Source organism: Sphaerodactylus townsendi, linkage group LG01 (assembly GCF_021028975.2).
Source record: "Sphaerodactylus townsendi isolate TG3544 linkage group LG01, MPM_Stown_v2.3, whole genome shotgun sequence".
NCBI lineage: Eukaryota > Metazoa > Chordata > Lepidosauria > Squamata > Sphaerodactylidae > Sphaerodactylus > Sphaerodactylus townsendi.
Window position 1 is genome coordinate 128,261,315 of NC_059425.1, and position 21,493 is coordinate 128,282,807.

A 21,493-nucleotide genomic window follows, 5' to 3' on the forward strand; every position below is an offset into this window, starting at 1 on the left:
TTTTCACACCTATCAGTAACTTCTCTGTCAGGGTGGAGTCAAGAAAAAAATTCAGTTCATTTCATAGGCATAGTTTATAGCTTCTTACTTGCAAGTATTGTTTTTTTCTTCTTTTAATTGTAATTAATTAGTAACATTATTGTCTGTTTTGCATTGCAGGTTTAAAGGAATCTGTAGGAGCATCTGTAGGACAGTGGGTGTATGTCAGTGATACCCACGTACAAGCGGTCCCAGAATCAAGAGTTTTGCATTCACAGGCCTACTTGCTTTTTTATGAAAGAATATTGTAGTTGTGTTCAACAACGAAAGGATAACTATTGTTTAGAATTACTTGAAATGTTGTGGTTTTACCTCTTCTCTCATATAAAATGTATCATGATTTGAAAACATCCATGGCTCCAGTCCAGAGATGCACGTTTAAGGCTCACAATGTTATCCAGCAGCTAACCCTTGCACCCATTGTTGCGTTCAGTACTGCTCTGAAAGGACTCAGGCCTTCAGAGGTGCCTTTAGAGAATGTGGGGGACTACTGCCGATAAGGATAAATGGAAAAGTCTCTATATGCAAGGAAAAGCAAATGTGTGTTTCTCTAAAGTTGTGCCTGCATGTTAAAATCCCAAAATTCCCTTGAAATAAGGTACTCTGAAACAGAATAGAAACATTTCAGTTTAGGACAGCACAACCCAAAATCGATTGAAAAATAGAGGTAGAAATTATCTCCAAAAAACTGAACACTGCCTGGATTTTCCTCGGTACAAAATACAGATTGTTACATCATGAACATAGTTATGTTGCATATTTGGCTCCTGAGTTTTCTGGAATGCAGTGGTTGCAATCTTGTATGATGTAATATCTGATTCCATTTTTAAAAGACATTTGGCATAGTTCTCTCAGAACTGCAGGTGAGATTTTGCATATTTGAACATACTGCCACATCAAAAATTTGGGGACAACAAAAGGCTTAGCACATCAGAAACAAAGCCAGAATAGAACCTTGCCCCTTGATGTATTCGCGTTCCATATGCAGGGAGTCTTTGGCATTGAGGAATTGCTTTGAATATTTCCCTACATACACCCTGAATTACTAGCCTTGGATGGATTGTACTTCATAATTAGCTGCAAGACTTCAAGGTAAACATAAAATCAATTCATAGTTTCTAATCTTGTGCACAATATTCTTTGTCATTTATTATTCTTTGTCATTTATTAACTAGATTGGCAAGTATGCCGGTTTATTTCACAACCAATATTTTTTGCAGAATGCTAGGTGACTTCACACAATTCTTACTATTCCTGCACTGCTGAGGGTGGGGGTCGGAAGAGAGATGAGGAAGTTGCACTTTTCAGCCAGAAATCCCTTTGCCATTGAACAACTATATTGTGTCTCCAAGCCACTGCCTCTTAGAAAAAAATCAGTTGTGTTACTTTCTGCAAAACGGAGCTTTGGGATTGGCTTCTCATGAATGCACTGTAGCTTTTTGCTTTAAAACAACAACAAAAACACCCTCTGCCAGATGACAGGTTGCTGTTAAAATGTGGAAAGATTTGTAAGGGAAAACTGTTTTACATGTTGTCAAACGGGGATGGAAGGCCCTTGCATGTAGTTTTAGAAGCTTTGTGTGAGACCATTACAAAGGAGTAGATTATGCAGCTCAGTAGCATAAGGAGTCCACTAGGAATCTCTTCTGACACCTTGTTTCAGAAAAAGAAATGGGAAATGTGCACAAGCAACAGTGATATTTGTGAGGCATTTCTGTGGGGTTAATTTCAACAGGAGAGGTGGTTGTTGTTGGATTGCATGTGCCATTTGAAATTCTGTCAGAGATTATTGTGTTGTCATATGAACACATGAGAAACATCTACCCATTCTTGTGACTTAAAATAATATGTGATTGTTTTACTGAATTAATTTCTTATGCTACTGAGCTGCATACTTTAAAACTAAGACCAAAGTAAATCAAACTTTCCTTCAGGGACCTGTTTCTCATCATGTAATCAAGAAGAGACTTGATTACATGGTAGAAATAAATTCTCATGACTCTTAGCTTCTAAAATATTGTATCCATCTGAGAAGCTCCTAATTCTGGAATAATAAAGAGGGATTTTATGGCATCTTAAAATACTAACAATTTTTTTGTAACTTAAAATTTAAGAACTACAGGCCCACTTCAGATGCACTGAGCTGTACATTTTGAGTGACACTTTGATTTTTGTGCACTGATTTTTTCCCCTGTACCAATAGTGGGAGCAGCTGATATATGGGCAGCCCAATCCAGGGTGGGAGCAAAGCACATTCTGAAAGCAGCACAGACTGGCACCAACACTGGTGGGAAGGGCAAATAGTGTGGCAGCCTGGAGCTGCAGAGCTATGTGGTACCTGACCCAGAAGAGTCTGCCTGCCCCAGAGCTGTACCAGTTTAAAGGTGGACTAAGCTATGTTTTTATTTTCTCCACATGGCATTATGCCCACATTATTTTCTCCACATGGCATACAAAATCACTTCAAAAGGGATGTGGGCAGAATGGAGCGTGTGCAATGGAGAGTGACAAGGATGATCAGGGTCTGGAGACCTAACCTGGGGAGGAAAGGATGAAGGAACTGGAAATTTTTAGTCTGAAGAAGAGGAGGTTGAGGGTGGACATGAATGCTGTATTTAAGTATTGAAAGGGATGTCACTTAGAGGAGGGCAGGAGGCTGTTCCTGTGGGCAGCAAAGGATACGGCTCACAATAATGGGTTTAAATTACAGGTGAAAATCTGGATATTAGGGAAAAAATTGCAATAAAAGTTGTGCAACAGTGGAATTGGCTACCATGGGAGATGGTGAGCCCCTCCTCACTGTCAGTCTTTAAGCAGCTGCTGGACAAACATTGGTCAGAGATGCTCTAGGGGCTGATCCTGCTTTAAGCAGAGGGTTGGACTACAGCCCCTTCCAAATCTATGATTTTAACATGTGATTATCCTAAACATTTTGGAATTACAGGTTTTCTACTCTATTTCAGTGTTAGTAACCTTGAATTATATTTAATATATAGGCAGGTTAAATTATTTAAAGGGTTGCAAAGGCTAATATGTGCAATAAATCTATTTAATAACCATGTTTTTTATGTAGTGTTAAACTGTATATGCAGTTTTTAATGGGAATATGTATGTAATAAAAGGAAGATTAAACTTAACTATATTCTGTTGTGGATTCAAATAAAAACATCTTCTATTTTTGATTTTCCAAATAAAGTCTTAGTGCACATTTTAGGAAAATGTATCTGTTTACCTTCATTTGAAGGTAAGGTGAAACTGAAAATGGGCAAATGTGATTATGTACGTGGAGCATAAAAAGATGTCAAATGTTTAAATTTGCTCCCAACACCCGTGATCAATTATCTGATGAGTGCTATCGGTTTACCAAATTGCAAATTAAAGGCACAATATTTTCAAACAAAAAATTGCTTACATGTTGACCTGAGGTGTATGTTTTGACTTTACTAAAAGCGAGGAATCATCTGCCTTCCCTAGTTTACCATATATATTTTTCTATATCAGAAAGGCAACACTATATTTTCCAGCTCCTTGATATCCCCAAGAGGGTAACTTTTATCACATCATCAATTTTGACTACGATAGTTGAATCCAGTCTACCTGTCTCCTAGACTAAACTGTGAGTAAAATTCTGTGTCTTTCTGATTGTACAAATCAGCCACAGAGGAATGCACTGATGAAACAAATACACACATATTAGCGTAATATATTCACAGGGCAGAATTTACAACACAGTCCAGGGGGTGTGAGTGTGAGAAGGGGTTTAGAGAGCATTGTGACGCTTAGGTTTGCGTGTCTCAAAGTTATGCCATAGTAAGGACCAGTTATGCCAGCACAAACCCCCAGCACCAGAATAGTCATGGGCAGCTTGTGGGGTGGGACTGGATTTAGTTGGCTCCCTAAACTCTTTCAGCCTGGGAATATCTCCTGGGAGAGGCACAAAGAATCACTGTAGCCCATAGGCACCAATTGTGCACAAAAATCCAATCCCCCACTACTGCAGTAGCCATACTCGAGGATCCCAAGCAGCTGAGGATGTTGACTATGAGTGCAACTAATAATCTCCTTCCTCAGCAACCAATTCCAATAGATCTAGCTTGTTTGTAATCTGTAGTGCTTCTTCAGATGTTTCGAGGGCTTCCACTTCCCATCAGCCCTTGCCAGCATGACAAATTGGCCATGCTGGCAGGGGCTTATGGGAATTGTAGTCCATGAACATCTGGAGAGCTGCAGGTTGCAGACCCCTGATCTAGCCCAACAAAACCACTAGCCAGGACACCTCACAACTAATGAGGTAGGGCTTGTTGCTTGACAGCTAAGGACACCTATGACTGCATGTGGGCCAGGGTCCAGGTTGAGGCCTCCATGGGAGGGGGATTGCAGTGACCTATCAGCTGCTCAGAGATTTGTAACAGAACCTGAAAATCTTTAAAGGGGTGGGTGTTCCACAGACATCGAGCCAGCATCCCTGGCTATGCCCTTTCCTGTCTCTGGGCTGTGATGGGCACTGAACTTGGCCCATGCCTGCCAGCCCAATTGATTCTGCCTGCCCTATCTATCACACCCTGCTGCCTCATCACAACAATCATATGGGTTGTTACAGCACTGCTGCTGGGAATGATGATGTGGTTGGGAGGGAAACTTCAGCAGTAGAGAAATATTGCTGGGACACAAGGGATTTTGTTTACACTACAACCCCTGTCTAGGTGGCTACAAGAGGCAGACTGCTGAACAAGTTGTATTTTATGAATTAATGACCAACTACAGTTAGACAGAGATTTGAAGGGACATAGAGGATAGTAGCTTTCAGAGGATCCCTCCTAACTAGTTGGGAAGAGCTGCAGGCAGTGGAAGATAGTATTCAGGGAAGGTGTGAGTCTGGCAGGCAAATATTACATTTACTTAGATGTGTTCCTCATAGTCTTGAACCCTAGAATTACAGAAGGTTCCTCCAGCCTTGGGAAGCTGATGATTGAGTGAAATCGCAAATCTTATTTCAAAGATGTAGTGCAGGGAGAGAGTTGTGAACTTCTTAATAAATCCTAATACTATACCTTGGATTCTCCCATTGCAGTTACTTTGTAAAATGATCTTCCAATCAGCAATAGAATATCCAGACGGATTAAAATAGTCATGCACAGGTTTCTGTATTAACTGAGTTTTAATGTCAGTTTTGTATCCATTTATTTTTTCCTCAAGGGACTTACCCTTTTGTCCACTGCGGAAAGCTGAAAGGCTTTGTTGGTGGATGATGGTACATGTTACCGTGGAGGATAATCAGCTAGAAGTGCTCAGGATCCATGTTATTAAAACCTGTGATCATATTGGTTGAGTGTTTATGAAGACAATAAGCATCAGCTTATTGCTGGGACTTGTTTCTGGATCGTGGGTTGGTTATATGCTCCATCACTGTTCTTACAAATAATAGTCAGGGACTTCCAAAATTTTACTTTGAAACAATTTTTGTTAGCATGTAAGGTGCCACTAGTTTTGACTGTGCAAGTTCTGAATAACTCTGTGGACCTGGGTGCTGTGTGGTTTCCGGGCTCTGTGCACCTGATCTCCAATTAAAATCACCAGGCTGCATAGCTACAATCCAATGCACGCTTTCCCGTGGGTAAGTACAGTGGAACCGAGTTCTGACTAAACGTGCACAGGAACATGCTGATCATTACCCACAGAGGACCCCAGAAGCAAAATTATTTCACCTTACTGGGCACCTATGACATCACAAGGCCCCACTACTTTCCCAGCCTTGCCCACCAGGAACTAATCCCTCACACACACCGCAACGACGCATGCTCTAAGATGATGGTCTCCCTTTGAGACGTTTTTGCAAAGAGCTGGTGAGGGCATCGTGCCCTTCCTAAAAATGGCGCCATGGTAGCAATTTAACTAGTGTCCAAATAAAAGTTGGCGTTGCTTGTCATAGCATCGGATGCTAATGAACCCCTGAGCTTTTAGGGACAGGCGGGCAAGCACCTTCATTCCACAACGGTATACATATTTAGGTGACCTGTAAGTATTGGTCCTCTCCATGTCGAGAGAAATAATTCTTATTTTCAGCTCCCCAAAAGATCAATGAACTCTTCCTCGGTACCTCTGCCATTATCAAAAATGGCTGACAGGATTCGGCCGGGTCGGAGTCTCCTCCTCCTTTAGAATCAAGTGACGCATAATGCTGTTCCGGGTGAGAACCAACAAACGCCATTTTGTCTTGTTCGCGAAAAGCCAAGCGGGAGGAGGCAGAGGCAGCCCTAAAGCTGCCAGGGCCGCCGACCGAAGGGAAGGTGTGGGCGGGGGTGAGTAGCGGCGGACGCAGCATCTTCGAGCCTGGAGAAGCGAGAGCTCATGTCGGGGCAGAGCTTTTTTCTCCCCGCAGGAGGCCTCATTATGACGCGCCATTGCCCGGCAAGCACCGCAGCGCGAGAGGGGGGGAAGGGCCCCTGCGCTTCTGGCTAGATTAGGGGTGACGCCTTGCCTTTCCCCCTCATGGGTTTCGCTTAGTTTAGCAACGAACGGACATTCCCCGCGTATATGTGCGATGCAGGGAAAGCCCCTTTTCCATTAGACCCCGAATCCTGTTTTGCGCATGCGCCGATGCCTTCGTTTAGAGTACCGGAGGAGCCGGTTGAAATGGGGGATGGTATGGTCTCGTGCGCATGCCTCTAGGTTGGAGAGGATGATGTCCATGGGCTGGTTTTGGGTGGGCGGGGTGGCTGACCAGGGGTTTCTAGTGGAGACGGGGTGAATTTGGGATTGCCTCCCAGTTTCCGTTCTCCCTGCCGTCCACCATCTGCAAGTGGGAATAACAAATGGTCTGCTTAAGAGGTTATTGCAAGGATTCCACGTATGCAGCCTGTTGGAGTCTGAAAGTCCAGTATTTCTGTCAAGTGATAGCAGTATTCACATATGGCAAGAGTTCTCTGATATTGTTACATGGCTCCAAAAATCTTTGTTGCCAGGCTTTCAGTCGTTTATATAAAATCTTTTGCAGTCTGGTTCAATGATTATTAACGTAGAACTTGTTCCAACTGAGGGCATCCACTTATGTTCCTCAGGAAGCATGTACAGGAATGTATTGTCGAAGGCTTTCACGGCTGGAATCACTGGGGTGTTGTGGGGTTTCTGAGCTGTATGGCCATGTTCCAGTAGCATTTCTCCTGACATTTCACTTGGATCTGTGTCTGGCATCTTCAGAGATTCTCTGAAGATCCATACAGCCTGGAAACCCAACAACACTCCATGTACAGGAATGCAACCATAATCTAAGAGAAAAAGCTGGTGCTTAGCCTTTCAGCACTATTAGCCTGATGTTAAACTCTTTCAGTATTTGAATAACTGGCAGAGATGAATTGAGGTTGTGTGGGAAATTGCCATTTCTATAAAGGCTTAGATTAGCCTAAAACTGATGCAGATAAATTAATTTTGTGTGGAACGATCAGTCTTTATTGGCTATGCGTTTTATTTTGCTCATTTGTATCCTGCTTTTCTCCCCAATGAGGGCCCAGAGCAGCTGACATAATTCTTATCTATTTTATCCTCACAGCATCCCTGAGAGGCAGGTTAGGCTTGAGTGTATGACTGGCCCAAGGCCCCCTAGCAAACTTCCGTGTCAAAGTAGGGATTTGAACCTGGGCTTTCCAGATACTAGTTTGACATTCTTCACCATTGCACCACACTGGATTAAAGGAATGTATTTTGCATGTTGCTTCTGATATGGCATATAGATTTTACTTGATTATATTTATGCCTCATCCTTCTTCCAAGGATGTCAAGGCACCATACCCACCTGGAGGCTATCAACTTTAGTTCCCTTAGAACACAGGTGTCAAATTTGCGGCTCACCAGATGTTAATGAACTACAGTTCCCATCAGCTCTTGCCAGTATAGCCAATTCTCATGTTGGGAAGGACTTATGGGAATTGTAGTTCATGAACATCTGAAAGGCCATGAGTTTGACACCCCTGCCTTAGAGAAAATGACTGCTTTGGAGGGTAGAGTCTGTGAAGTCCCTCTCCTCCTCAAACCCCACGCTCCTTTGGGAGTTGGTGACTGGTTTTCCTTTTTACCCAACAGCCAACCAGCATTAATTTGCCCTTCTGTCTTTAGCTTTCCCTCCTCTGCAGTAGTTCCCATCTAGGAAAATTGTGTTCCAGTTGTGTGGTGCTGGCTACTGGGCCAGGCCCACTTGCATTGTAGGGAATGTTCAAGGGCTTGTGGTGTGGCACCTCACTTTCCTTTGTATTCCCGTCCACACACTGTTTCCTCTTTCTGCCCTCCTGGTAAGCCCCATTCTCCTGGCAAACCTCATTCTCCTGGCAACCCTCATGTCTTCCCTGCCTCATCCTGTCCTTCTCAGCCATTTTCCAACCTACCTGTTAGCTGTCTCCCATCTGCAGCTATATTTACTTAATTTATACCCCACCTTTCTCCACAGTGGGGACAAAAGCAGCTTATTATTCTCCTTTCCCCCTTTTTATCTGTACAACGACTCTGTGAGGTTGGTTAGGCTGAAAGTATGTGACTGGCCCAAAATCACCCAGTAAGCTTCCGCAGAAAGATGGGGACATGAACATAGGTTTTCCAGATTCTTCTCTGAAGCTTTAACTGCTGCACTATACTGGCTTTTGTAGAGTAGCTGCTATTGAAGAGTAACAAACAGCCAGACCTATTTGTGTAATTCACTCAGAGGTTGCTTCCAGACCTGGGTTGTCAGTCTCCAGGTGGGACATGGAGATCTCCCAGAATTAAAACTGTGCTCCAGATGACAGAGAACAGTTCCCTTGGAGAAAATGGCTTCTTTGGAGGGTGGATTTTATGACATTATACGCAGCTGAGGCCTCTCACCTCCCCAAATCCTGCCCTGCTTAGACTCCCCAACAAAATCTCCAGGAATGTCCAACCTGGAGTTGGCAACCCTAGCCAGGCTTGGACTTCATGCATCCTCCTTTAAAGGCCAAAATAGGCCTAGACAGGGCTCCCCCCATCACTTTTACTGATACAACCTCAAGAGATTCTATATTGTTATGCAAACTTTGACCCTTTTCAGGTTTCTAAAAGGATCTGTCTTGCCCATTCACAACTCCAATCACTGGATTGAAGATTTGACCGACTTCACTATTAGAATATAAGATGGTTCCAGTTTCCTGTAGAAGCTGGTGCTTTGGTGTCTTTAGCCCTACCCTAAACCCTGCATAGGGATATGATGTGCTGCCAAGTAGGGGAAAACAGAAGGGCTGGACCAGCCACAAAGGTGGGAGAATGACAAATTTGTTACATTGAAATTGGAGGAATAGGCTGACTGACATTTAAGGATTTAATTTTCTGTCTTGTAATCAGAGGTTCAGGACCACAAACTGCACATATTTTTGTCCGTGGAATGTATGTAAATGCACTTGCTAGAATAAAATAGCGTAATTGATAGCTAGCGCTTGCTGCTAAATTAGCACTCATAGTAATACTTAGCAAGTTGTTTCCAAATGTGTAGACTCTAGAAGGTGAGGACAGTGGCGGCAAGGATACATATCTTTGCCGCTAAAAAAGTAAAGCTGTCTATGTTTTGCATTGTAGTTCATCAGTACTTTATTTTATGCAAGAAAAGGGGACTTGGCTGAATTAACAGCATTCCAAGTTGGCAGAGTTCAAGTCCAAAAGACTTTGCATACATATTCTCAGTAATCCTTACTAACAACACTAAGAGACAGATTGGTATTATCTCTGTGTTGCAGTTGGAAGGCGAAAATAATAATTCCCAGGGTAATCTAATGAGTTCGCAGCTGTGAGATTTGAACGTAGTCGTTCACAGTTCACAGTTTTAACGTCTATGCCAATTCTCAATGCACTGAATACAATACTACATGAAAAAGTAAAAACGTAAAAAGAGCCATGCTGGATCAGACCCAAAGCTTGTCTCGTTCAGCATTCTGCTCACACAGTGGCCAACTAGCTACCTTCAGGAAGCCTATGCAGCAGCGGCATCCTACTTGTGCTCTCCAGCAACTGATTTAAGGAGGCAGACACCTCTGGTACTGGAGGGAGTAGATATCCATCATGATTATACACTGATAGCCCAATCTGCCATGAGTTTGTCCATTCCCCTTTTAAAGCCTTCTAATTTGGCAGCAGTTGTGGCAACAAGTTCCACAGATTAACTCCACTATGTGAAGAAATACTTCCTTTTGTCTGTCCTGAATCTCCCATCCCTTTAGCTTCAGTGGATGATCTTTGGTTCTAATATTCTGGTATCACCCTAGCCACTCTCCATGCCAGGCTTAATTTTATAAACGTTTATCATGTCTCCACTTACTTGCCTTTTTTAAAGGCTAAACAGGCTGAAGCATTTTAACTGATCCTTATAGTGCAACTTCTGTAGTTCCCTGATGATTTTGATTGCTCTTTTCTGCATCTTTCCAAGCTCCACAGTATTCTTTTTCCTGTGCAGTGACCAGAACTGTACACAGTATTCCAAGTGAGGTCTCATCAGGGATTTGCATAAGGGCAGTATGATAGCAGACATTTTATTCTCTATTCCAGTTCTTATTATGGCCAGTATGAAAGTTGCCTTTTTCACTGCAGCCACACACTGGGTTGACATTTTCATACAGCTGTCCAATACTACTCCAAGGTCTATCTGTTGCCGCCAGCTAAGATCCTCTCAGTGTATATGAGAAGTTGAGATTATTTTCCCCAATATGCATCACTTTACACTTGCTCACATTGAATCTCATTTGCCATTTTAATTCCCATTCCTCCAATTTGAAGAGATATTTCTGGAGCTCTTTGCAATCAGTTTTCATTAATTCATTAATTTTTAGTTGTTGTTTTTTTTACCCCGCCCATCCCCGAAGGGCTCAGGGCGGCAACATCATAAAAACATTATTACAGTAAAACTACAATAAACACATTAAAACAGTTATACAATACACATACTGAAGCAAACCAAGATGGTGACTTACAGACCCCAATAAATCCCATTGGGAGGCTGAAAAAATATATGTCAACCCTGCTGTCCTCTAGAAAAAGCCCAGTGGAAAAGCTCCGTCTTACAGGCCCTGCAGAAACTACTCAAGTCCCGCAGGGCCCTGAGTTCAGTAGGGAGCAAATTCTGCCAGGTAGGGGCCAGGACCAAAAAGGCCCTGGCCCTTGTTGAGGCCAGCTGGATACTTTTTGGGCCAGAGATTTCCAGGAGGTTCCCCTTCGAACAACGGAGGGACCTACTTGGGCAATATGGGGAGAGGTGATCCCTATGGTTTGTGGGTTCAAGACTGCTCACTTAAAGGTCGAAACAAATACTTTGAAGGTTGAAACAAATACCTTGCAGATAACCTGGTACTCAATAGGCAGCCAATGAAGGTGGTACAGGACAGGTGTTATATGATCCCTGCTAGACGCTCCAACTAGCGGCCGCATGCTCATCAAACTTTAATTTCTGGATTAGGTTCAAGGGCAGGCCAGCATAAAGCAAGTTACAATAATCCAATCTTAACTACCCTAAATAATTTGGCCATTTTACTACTCATTTCTAATTCCAGGTAATTTATGAACAAATTGAAAAATGCTGGTCCTGCTACAGATCCCTGAGGGACCACACTACTCACATCCTTCCATTGTGAGAAATGATCAAATCCCTTTTCACTCATAGTTTCCCTTACTGCGCTTGTTAGCCATGCTGGTGACCTCTCAGACTTTCCTGTCTTTCCTGACCTGTGGTATATATTCTGAGCCTTTAGTGGAGAGGTTTTGAGAAACCTCCAAGCCCTTCAAGAGGTTTGACCCTTTTGGCTGTTCTTTTAAACTTCTTGGTTTTTTTAACTAGACGTCTCATCTTGGAGAACATTCCTCTTTTGAAGTCAAATATGAGTGGGTTGGAATTTCCTAACACTTTCCCAAATACATATAAATTAATTTTTATTCTACTGTAATCAGTGTTTCCACTCAGTTCAACTACCCCCACAGATTGCACTATGTCTTGGGCAGGACTACTGAGGATTAAATCCAGGTTAGTACTCACTGGTTGGTACCATGACCAGTTGTTCAGAGGCCCAGTCATTTAGAGTATCTAGCAAGTTTACCTATTGGGTGTGACTAGAACATGCGTTTATCCAGGCAATATGAGTGTGGTTAAAGTTGACCATTATTAAAACATCTCCTTTGGATGCCTCTGTGGCAGACTACACAGATAAATTAGATTCAAAGTGCGGCCAGAAACCACGAGCTAGAGAGTGAAGATCTGGATAACTGTGAGTGGTTGAGCAAAGTTGGTCAAAAGCTAGAGGAGGCTATACTCTGTGAAGGAGAGGGAAAACAGTTTTCTGTATTCCTGCTTGTGAAAATGAGAAGCCTTAGCTGATTGATAAATCCACTCTGAGGTAATTTTTAGTCTGAGGAAACAATCTGGACTGAAGTATTTTTTGTGTCAGCTTGTACTGATAGCAGTGGTACACAGATGTGTGAATTAAGAGATTGTTTTTGGGAAAGGCAGAAGTGGGGTTGTAGAGTAATTCTCCACTCAGACCCAAAAATAGAAGGGAAGGGGATACATCTTCTAATCTAGACAGAAAAGAATAATCCTAAACCAGTTGGAAAGGGGATTGTGAATTCCTTGGTCTGTTGTTGAGAGCTAGTGTGATGTAGAGGTTAAGAGCAAGTGAATTCTAATCTGGAGAACAGGGTTTGATTCCCCACTCCTTCACCTGAGTGGAAGAGGGTTATCTGGTGAACCAGATGTGTTTCCGCACTCCCTACATTCCTGCCGGATGACCTTGGGCTAGTCACAGTTCTTTGGAACTCTCTCAGCCCAACCTACCTCACAAGGGGAAAGGGAAAGGATCTTGTAAGCCACCTTGAGTCTCCTTACAGGAGAGAAAGGTGGGATATAAATCCAAACACCTCTTCTTCTATTTGAGGCCAGCAAAGGTTACCTCAAGAGTAAGATTGAAGATAGGCTCAAGGTACTAAAGGAAGAGTACCGTCCCTCAAGGACCCAGTAGTTTTTAGAAACACTAAGTCAAAGCAGCTAGTTGATTCATGAAAATATAATACCAACAAAAAAAAACCACCCCTTCTCTCATATTAGAACTAAGAAACAAAAGCTTAATCTCTCTCTCTCATCACTAAGAACCCTTTCTGAAAAGAATTGAACATTGTTTATAGTGGACTGTCATTATTAAGATTTACATTTTTGAAAAAAAAATCCAATACTATTCTTATTATCAAATAAAGATTTCTATTTGTTGGACTGGCGTAATTCTCATATACTATTATAAAGGGAGGTTGTTTTCCAGTCATTCCTGGGGCTGAGTTAAAAGCCTGAAAAATATTTTCCTGTGGGTGGGACATTTTTAAACATTTGCCTAAGGCCATTACATGTTACCAAGGGCAGCTCTGGTGAGAAAATCTGCCTCATGATATGTGAAAGGTATAGGATTGTCTCAGCCGCCCTGATTTTGTTTTCCATCTTATGATCACTTGGAGTGTTTTTGTCAGAAGTAGTAGCACATCCCCAGACAAATGTATGCTGGGGAATAGTCACCCACAGTGATTCTGTGGAGGAATTGGGCCCATTTTAAGGTTTCTAGTTTGTTAGACCTTTACCTGACATGTTCATATATATAACCCCTACTTCTACCAAGTGGCAGGCAGTACCATCCTTTCCTGTCATTCTTATAGAGTTTGTATCTGGAGGTGACTGTATCCCTCTGGTTCTTTCTTCCACCAGGTCAGGTTTCTGTTATGCTCACTATATCTGTTTTCCCCTTAAAACAAACAATCTAATGTCCACATTTTGAGTCCATAGCTGGTGACATTTGCATAGAGACTCTGTTTCTCTCTCCCCCTTAGGTTTTTATCCTCACTTTCGTTATCTGCCCAGACCCCATTTGTGCAATTGGAATCATTTCTTCCTTTGGGATAAATCTGCCTAAACTGGCTGCTTTTCAGCTCCTGCCACATTTCCCCCTCGGTTCAGTTTAAAAGCTGCTCTGCCACCTTTTCATGTTATGTTCCAGCAGTCTGGTTCCATTCTTCTTCAAGAGTAGCCTGTTCCTTTTGTACAGGCCTGGCTTGTCGCACCGTCTAATAAATCTAAAATCTTAGTGTTCCATAGTCTAATAAATATAAAGCCCTCCTCCTACCATTGTCTCATTCAGGCACTGAGACTCCTTAAATGATCCTGTATAGCTGGCCCTGTGTTTAGAACAGGTAGCATTTCAAAGAAAACCATCTTGGAGGTACTGGCTTTTTGTGTCCTTACTGTGCAGTCTAAATTTGACTTCTGGGAGCTATTGATTACATTTCCTTATGTCATTGGTGCCAATATGCACCACAACCACTGACTCCTCTCCAGTACTAGCTACCATGCTACTTAAATGATGAGTGATGTTTGCAGTCTTTGCACCATTAAGGCATTTCACCATGTGGTCCATATGCTTGTCCCAAACGATTACTTGTATTTGTAATGATAACAGAGGTGGGCTTGCTCACAACTTGCACTAAATATAGTGCTATATCTATCTCTCTTTGCTGTCAGTTTGCACACACCTTCTGAAGCATTCAGAACAGAAAGTAGCAATTTTAGAAAACAAAGTTCCATTAAAATTATAAACTAAAATTACCTCATATTTGTTTGAGATGATTTTGACATCTAGAATTAAACAGGAATATTCTACACCTTGTGCTAAAGCATTGATATTAATGGTGCTGGGATATTTATTGGAATGTATTATTTAGTGATTTTGCTGTTTTATTGTAACTGATTGTGGTAAGCTGCTCTGAGCCTCTAAGGGGAAGGGTGGTCTATAATCCTAAATAGATGAGAAAAGTGGTACTAAATGTGAATTTTTTTCAGTTGCTTGCACAAGTGGAAGCATAAGAAAGCTAAGCTGTGGTACCCAGTGGCTGCATTGGGCCTAAAATAGTGCCCGGAGCATGACTGCTTCCTGTCCCTCCCATTCTGCCCATCTCCCCTGCGCCCCACCTCTGTGGGCTGCTCTTGTGCAGGGAGGCCAGGAGAGGGAGGCTCGATGGGTGCAGTGGTGGCGCCCGCTGCCTAGCCCCGCCCTGCCGGCTCCCTGCAGGCCGGCTCCTGCCCTCTCCAGCCTGGGGAGGGCAGAAGCCGGCCTGCAGGGAAGCCAGCTGGGTGGGGCTTGGGAGTAGGCGGCTTGGGCAGGCACCACAGCAGTAGTGCGGCTCCTGCCCTCTCCAACCTGGTGAAGGCAAAAGCCGGCCTGCAGGGAGACCAGCGGGGCGGGGCTCGGCAGCAGGCGGCTGGAGCAGGCGCCATGGCAGCCTGGGGGGAGGGCAGGAGCCGGCCTGCAACCGTGACAAAAAACTCAACCAGCAAGCAGTGCCCCAGTATGGCAGAAAGTGCTGGCTGTTGGGACCCACCCACACCCCCCCCCAGGTGACGAAACGGTGTGCGGCTGGGGACATGGGATACCCCATCACTAAGAACCCTTTCTGAAATTTTGCAGAGCACCACTGCCAGCCATATTTCTTATACTCCTGCCTTCTTACATTCAATCTGTAGTCATTGCCTTGGAGTATGAAAATGTTAATTTCCATTAGTTTCTTAAAGTGCTATGCATAGAACTGGAAAGAAGTTGCATTTTGTGGTTTGTTCGTTTCTCTCTCCATGAGAGTTTTGATCATATCTAGGCATGAACAATGGTTGTTTTGAGACAGCTTTTTTTCAGTAGTCCATGTCTGGACTGGCTAAATCTTGCCTTCTAGTGTTTTTTTTAATAACTAGCATTTGCTGGATATTTTTGTAAGTTGCATTAAGCGGTGAATCTTCTAGCTGGAAATAACTGATTCTAGTGTGTGTTGGGCCCTTGCTTGTTTGTAATACCTTTGCCCGTCTCCTCACAATTTCTATTGTCATACTGCAGTGGCTTTTGATAGGGCCTTCTGTCCCTCAATAATGAGTCATATTACTCCCAGCTTTTATTATTTTAGTTCATTAAAGTTTGAGCATCTTTGTGAAGTAATACAAGACCCTGTAATAGGCATTTATAAATGGAGAATAAGTAGGGAGTTCCTTTTTCTTTGCAAATTTTTGTAGGATTTATGAGTGAGAGCCTGGAGGATGGGTATTATGTTCTACTGGAGGCGGGGGACATCTTGATGGTGTTTTCCAACTGGATCTCAGGGAAGCAGGAACTAGAATTCTGTCACTTCCTGTAGACCGGTTGGCGCCTACCCAGATCTCCAGTAGCGTTTCTGCTTCATCCAGGGAAAGCAGCACTTTTCAGAGCTCCTTGATTTTTTCTTCAATACTTTTTCTACAACTACCTATCTGCTTTTTCTCTTCTCTTCTATTTCCAGGAGGTCTTTTCCTTGGTGCAAACCAGGATAACCTCCTTCTCCTCCCCCTCTACACTCTTCCTCCGCCCCCCCTTCCCCCCGGGAAATGGAGTGCCGCCACTTCTCTCCTCCAAAGGAGACCTTTTCTCGTTCCTCTGCCGAGAGGACGAAATCTTCTGCTGCCTCCTCAACCCACCGAGACGGAACGCAGACGACCAAGTCGGTAGGCAAGGTGTCTGCAAAAACGGCGGGAGGCAGCAAGAAAAAGGCACGCGAAAAGGGGGCGGCGTCAGCGGTGCCTGCCGCGAAGAAGAAAAAAGTGGCTGCGGGCACCTCCGTCCCTTACAGGGACGGATCGAGTGCGGGCTGTCCCCGGACTGCGGGGGATGACCAAGGAAGGGCAGAGACCGATTCAGGCGCGGCAGGGAGACCCTTCAGCCCACCAAGGCAGCCGAACGCCGACGCGGAGGAGGCAGAGACCGCCAGCGTCCCGGAGAGGGCCGCGGAGGGCGGATCTCCACCGCACGCAGTGCCCTCTAGTGCTGGATCCACCCAACACAACAGGCAAGATCGCGACGGTGGGGGGGTAGACCTGGCCCCTGCTTCTAGCTTAGTCCCTTCTCAACCCCTTCAGGGTGGATGGCAACAAGCCTCCCCAGAGCAACTCGTGGATATGTTTAGAAAAAGCATGAGGGAGGAAATTAGAGCCTATCACAGGGCTCACCACAGAAGGGCTAGATCCGTCTCAGCTTCCTCCTCTTCCCCCTCACCCACCAGATCCAGAGGGACCAGGGCTGGTCCCTCCTTTGTCCCTTCCATTTTGCCCGGGGAAGAAGGCGCCAGTGAAGGGGAATGTGAAAATTCTGACCACTTCTCAGAGCCAGAGGAAATTCCCAACGAACCCACTGATCCAATACACAGATTTTTCAAAGTGGAGGATGCAACCCTCCTCATCACCAAGGCCATCGCTGCCTTAGATTTGAAAGATCCAGAGGACGCGGTGGACTCTGCTGCACCCTCCTCTTCCTCTCAAAAACCCATAAAAGGTTGCCCCAAAGGCAAAACTGAGATCTTTCCAGACGATGACCAAGTCAAAAACTTTCTTCCCCTACCGGAATACTTCGAGAAAAGAATGAGGAAAGAGTGGCTCAACCCCTCTTCCAGCAAGTGGTTTCCTGCTAATTTCAAGAAACTCTATACCACCCCACCTCACCTACGACGCCTCCTGCAGGTGCCCCCGGTGGACGCCCCGGTAGCCTCCCTCCAGTCAGGAGGATTAGTCTCCCAAGACGGTGATGGATCTATCAAAGACCCATTAGACAAAAGATGTGACACCATACTCAAAAGACTACATGAGAACCTAGCCACAGCCACCAAAATTTTGGCTTCCTCAGCCACGATAGCCAGAGCCGGTATCGTATGGAGCTGTAGGGTTCTCGAACTCATCCCACCTGCCCAACAGGGGATCAGGGAAGGAGTAGAGAGACTTCTCCTCACCATTTCCTTCCTGGCAGACTCCAATTTCGATGCCTTCCTAACAACCTCCCGATCACTGGCCATGGCCTCAGTCCCCAGGCGCCTGGCCTGGCTACGCTCGTGGCAAGCGGACTTCCATTCTAAACAACTCTATTCGTTTTTTCCTTTCAAGGCGCTTCTCTCTTCGGCCAGGAATTAGAACGCATCCTAGTGGAAACTCGGGATCACAAGAAAGCCATGCCCAAATTCTACAGGGCGGATCACAATTCCTCCAAGACCAGCTCCACCTTTCGCTCTCACAGAACACTACAGAGATTCCCAAAAGAGGGTCGTAGATGGCAACCCCAACAAGGGTTTCGAAGACAACAACAACACCAACTCTAACAATAGCTTCAACCATTCCTTTCGTCCCCACTCAAAACAAGGCAAACCATTTGGAGCGGACCGCTCCAACAAATCCTGACTATGTTCCTCCAGTAGGCGGCCGCCTCCATCTCTTTCAACACCAATGGACGGGCGAGCACGTGGACCGCTGGACAAAGGAAATCATTCAAACAGGATACACTAAGTAGAATTCAAAAAAGATTCCTCCCTCCCTCGGCTGAAATGCTTCCCATCAACCTAATCTCTATCATAGGGCTAGGAGAACGCAGCTTGCCATTCAACACCTGCTGACCATCAAGGCAATCGAGCCAGTACCCAAGCAAGAAAGATCCTTGGGCATATTTTCTCACTTCTTTACCGTTCCCAAAAAGAACGGAGATTGGCGAGCAATACTAAACCTGCGGTTCGTCAACCAACACATAAGACTGCACCGGTTCCGGATGGAAACCCTTCGCTCGATAACCGAAAACCTACGTCCAGGGGACTTCCTCACCTCCCTGGACCTGACAGAGGCATACCTTCATGTGTTAATAAACCCAGCCCACCGAAGATTCCTTCGCTTCGCAGTAGGCCAGGACCAATTTCAGTTCAAGGCCTTGCCATTCGGACTCACCACTGCACCCAGAGTGTTCTCCAAGGTCCTCCTGGCCCTCATCACCCTCCTCAGACAACAGTCAGTCCACACCCATCCATACTTGGACGATATACTGATCAGGTCCAAATCCCACCAACAAGCCATTCTGGACGTAGCCAAGACTCAGGAAATCCTCCAACTACACGGATTCCTGGTAAATCTCACCAAAAGCCACACGTCCCCTTCCCAACGCCTAGAACACCTGGGTGCCATCATCGACACCACTCAGAACGCGTTGTTTGTCCTACCGGCCAAGATCTACAAAATTCAAACCCTAACAAATCTCAGCATATCAACCAAGAAATCCTCACTGCTTCAGCTGGCAAGTCTCCTCGGGCTGATGGTATCGGTCTACGATATGGCACAATGGGGGAGACTTTACGCTCGCCCACTCCAAGCGTTTCTAAGGCCCCTGCAACACCAAATCATGGCCAAAACAGACCGAACACTTGTCCTGCCAGTTCAACTAAAGAAACAGCTCCGATGGTGGACATTCCGAAGCAACCTGGAAAAAGGAAAGGTCTACCTACACCTCTCCCGCCTGGAGATCTTCACCGATGCCAGCCTGCAGGGATGGGGAGCCACCTTACAGAACCAATAGCAAGTCTCCCCATCAACCTTCTAGAGACCAGGGCCATCTTCCTAGCCCTACAACACTTCCAGCCCAGGATTCAAGGGAAACATGTTCTGGTTCGAACAGACAATACGTCTGCCAAAGCATATATCAACAACCAGGGCGGATCGCGCTCGTCCCAGCTACATCAGAAGGTGATGCAAATCCTGACCTGGGCAGAGTTACACCTACAATCGATTTCGGCCGAACACATTTGGGGCCAACTCAACGTCACAGCGGACTGGCTGGAGCTGGCCAGACAAGTCTCGAAGTTTAATGGCAACTCAAGCCAGCCATCTACCAATTCATAACCCAGAAACTGGGGGTACCAGAAGTGGACCTATTCGCCTCGATCCACAACCGTCAGACTCCAACCTTCATATCGCGCTTCCACCACCCAGAAGCCCTAGATGTGGATGCCTTAACAGCCCAGTGGCCCAGGGCTCTCCTCTATGCCTTTCCTCCCACGCTGATCATTCCCAAGGTACTTCGCAAAATAATTCAGGAAAAGGCTCAGGTAATACTAGTCGCCCCCTACTGGCCTCGGAGGCCCTGGCTGTCGGCAATAATAGAACTAGCAACCTCTCCAGCCTTGGATCCCTGTACTTCAACACCACATTACCATGTTGTCACAGGGCCTAGTCCTTTCATCCGGACCTCTAGATGGTTCCTGGACATTGACCGCATGGTCCTTGAACGGAGGGATCCTGAGGAGACAAGTGGACACTTCAGCACAAGTGACATCCACTCATCCTAGCGTCCCGCAGGACTTCCACCAAGCATAACATATACAATTGTTCCTAAGTGAAGGGCCTTTGTGTGAGATGGTGCAGGTGCCATCTGTGACATCTTCAGTTAACCCAGAGTCCTCCAGACCTTCCCATGTTCTCCTTCTTCCTGCAGGAGTGGCTTCGAGATGGGCCTAATCGTAGAAGGCCTACGCCGTGAAACGCCAGGGTAGCAGCTCTCTCCACCATCTGGTCCAATCACCACGGGTGCCCAATGTCTAAACACCCGGACGTCATCAGATTCCTAAAAGGAGTTCTTCAGCCTCCAAACCACTCAGCCGCTCACAGATTACTCATTCCATGGCTTCATCGCTAGTCCTTTCGCATTGGACGGTCTCTCTCACCCCTTCAAACCAATCCAGTCCATCCACATGAAGTGGTTAAGCATGAAGACTCTTTTTTTCCTGCTGGCCATAACCCTCAGCAGTTAGAAGGGCTTTCTAGGAGCTCAATGCCCTTTCAATCAACAAAGACCTTTTAAGGCTTTTCAGCAAAGACCGTGGTAGTAACTGAGGACGGACCTCAATTCCTTTGTTCCTAAAGTAAGGTCAACATCTCCACCCTAAAACTTTCAGGTACATCATTGTTCCTAATTTCTGCCCTGCAATCCATCCTATCCCAAAGAACGCCAGTGGCATAATCTGACGTTCATCGTTCCCTCAAAGTCTACATCATAAGCAAGGTCTGGAGCTTCCATTCGGCAAAGCTTCACTCAATCTATTCATCAACATTGCCCCCTCCTAACCTGGGAGGGACTCCATGTCCAAAGCCTCCATTAGCCGTGACTATCAAAGCTCTGTATTATCGGTAGGCCTCACAAGGCCACAAACCAACCCATTCCGCAAGGAATTACTGCACACTCCACACGCAGCGCCACCACCAACGCGGCCCTCAGAAGCCAGGCTTCAGTTTCGGACATTTGCAGAGCAGCCACCTGGTCCCTCCTCGTGATCCTCATCATCTGGTCCGGCACTATGTAAATCTAGAGCATTCCATGGCAGCTGGCGCCAGAGGGCTACCTTTGGTAGAAGGGTGCTGGAACACATCATTGGGGACTGATAATGCATCACCCTCCCTTCTTAGGGACACTGCTATAGGAGGTCCCATCAAGATGTCCCCCGCCTCCAGTAGAACGGTCCATTGGTTACTTACCGAGAAGGGGCCTTCTACTGGACGGCAGGGGGACATCTTGGCCCTCCCGTGGTCGTCATCAGTCCCTAATTGGGTTCAGCACCAGTTCTACATTAATTCACTTAG

The 21,493-nt window shown here is 45.3% G+C and overlaps 2 protein-coding genes across 3 annotated transcripts in view; both read left to right on the forward strand.

Moving 5' to 3' along the window:
- Positions 1–3,443, forward strand: part of USP45 (ubiquitin specific peptidase 45) — a 74,060-nt gene extending 70,617 nt beyond the window's left edge. Inside the window, exon 18 of the mRNA XM_048505784.1 lies at positions 160–3,443. Within this exon, the coding sequence (XP_048361741.1) occupies positions 160–290 (131 nt within the window). The 3' untranslated portion in view covers positions 291–3,443. The remainder of the gene's footprint in view (positions 1–159) is intronic.
- A 2,787-nt stretch (positions 3,444–6,230) lies between these two features.
- PNISR (PNN interacting serine and arginine rich protein) overlaps positions 6,231–21,493 on the forward strand; it is a 38,718-nt gene continuing 23,455 nt past the window's right edge. For both annotated transcript variants that reach the window (XM_048493980.1, XM_048493988.1), the window contains exon 1: positions 6,231–6,338. The gene's annotated coding sequence lies outside the window, so the exon portion shown is untranslated. The remainder of the gene's footprint in view (positions 6,339–21,493) is intronic.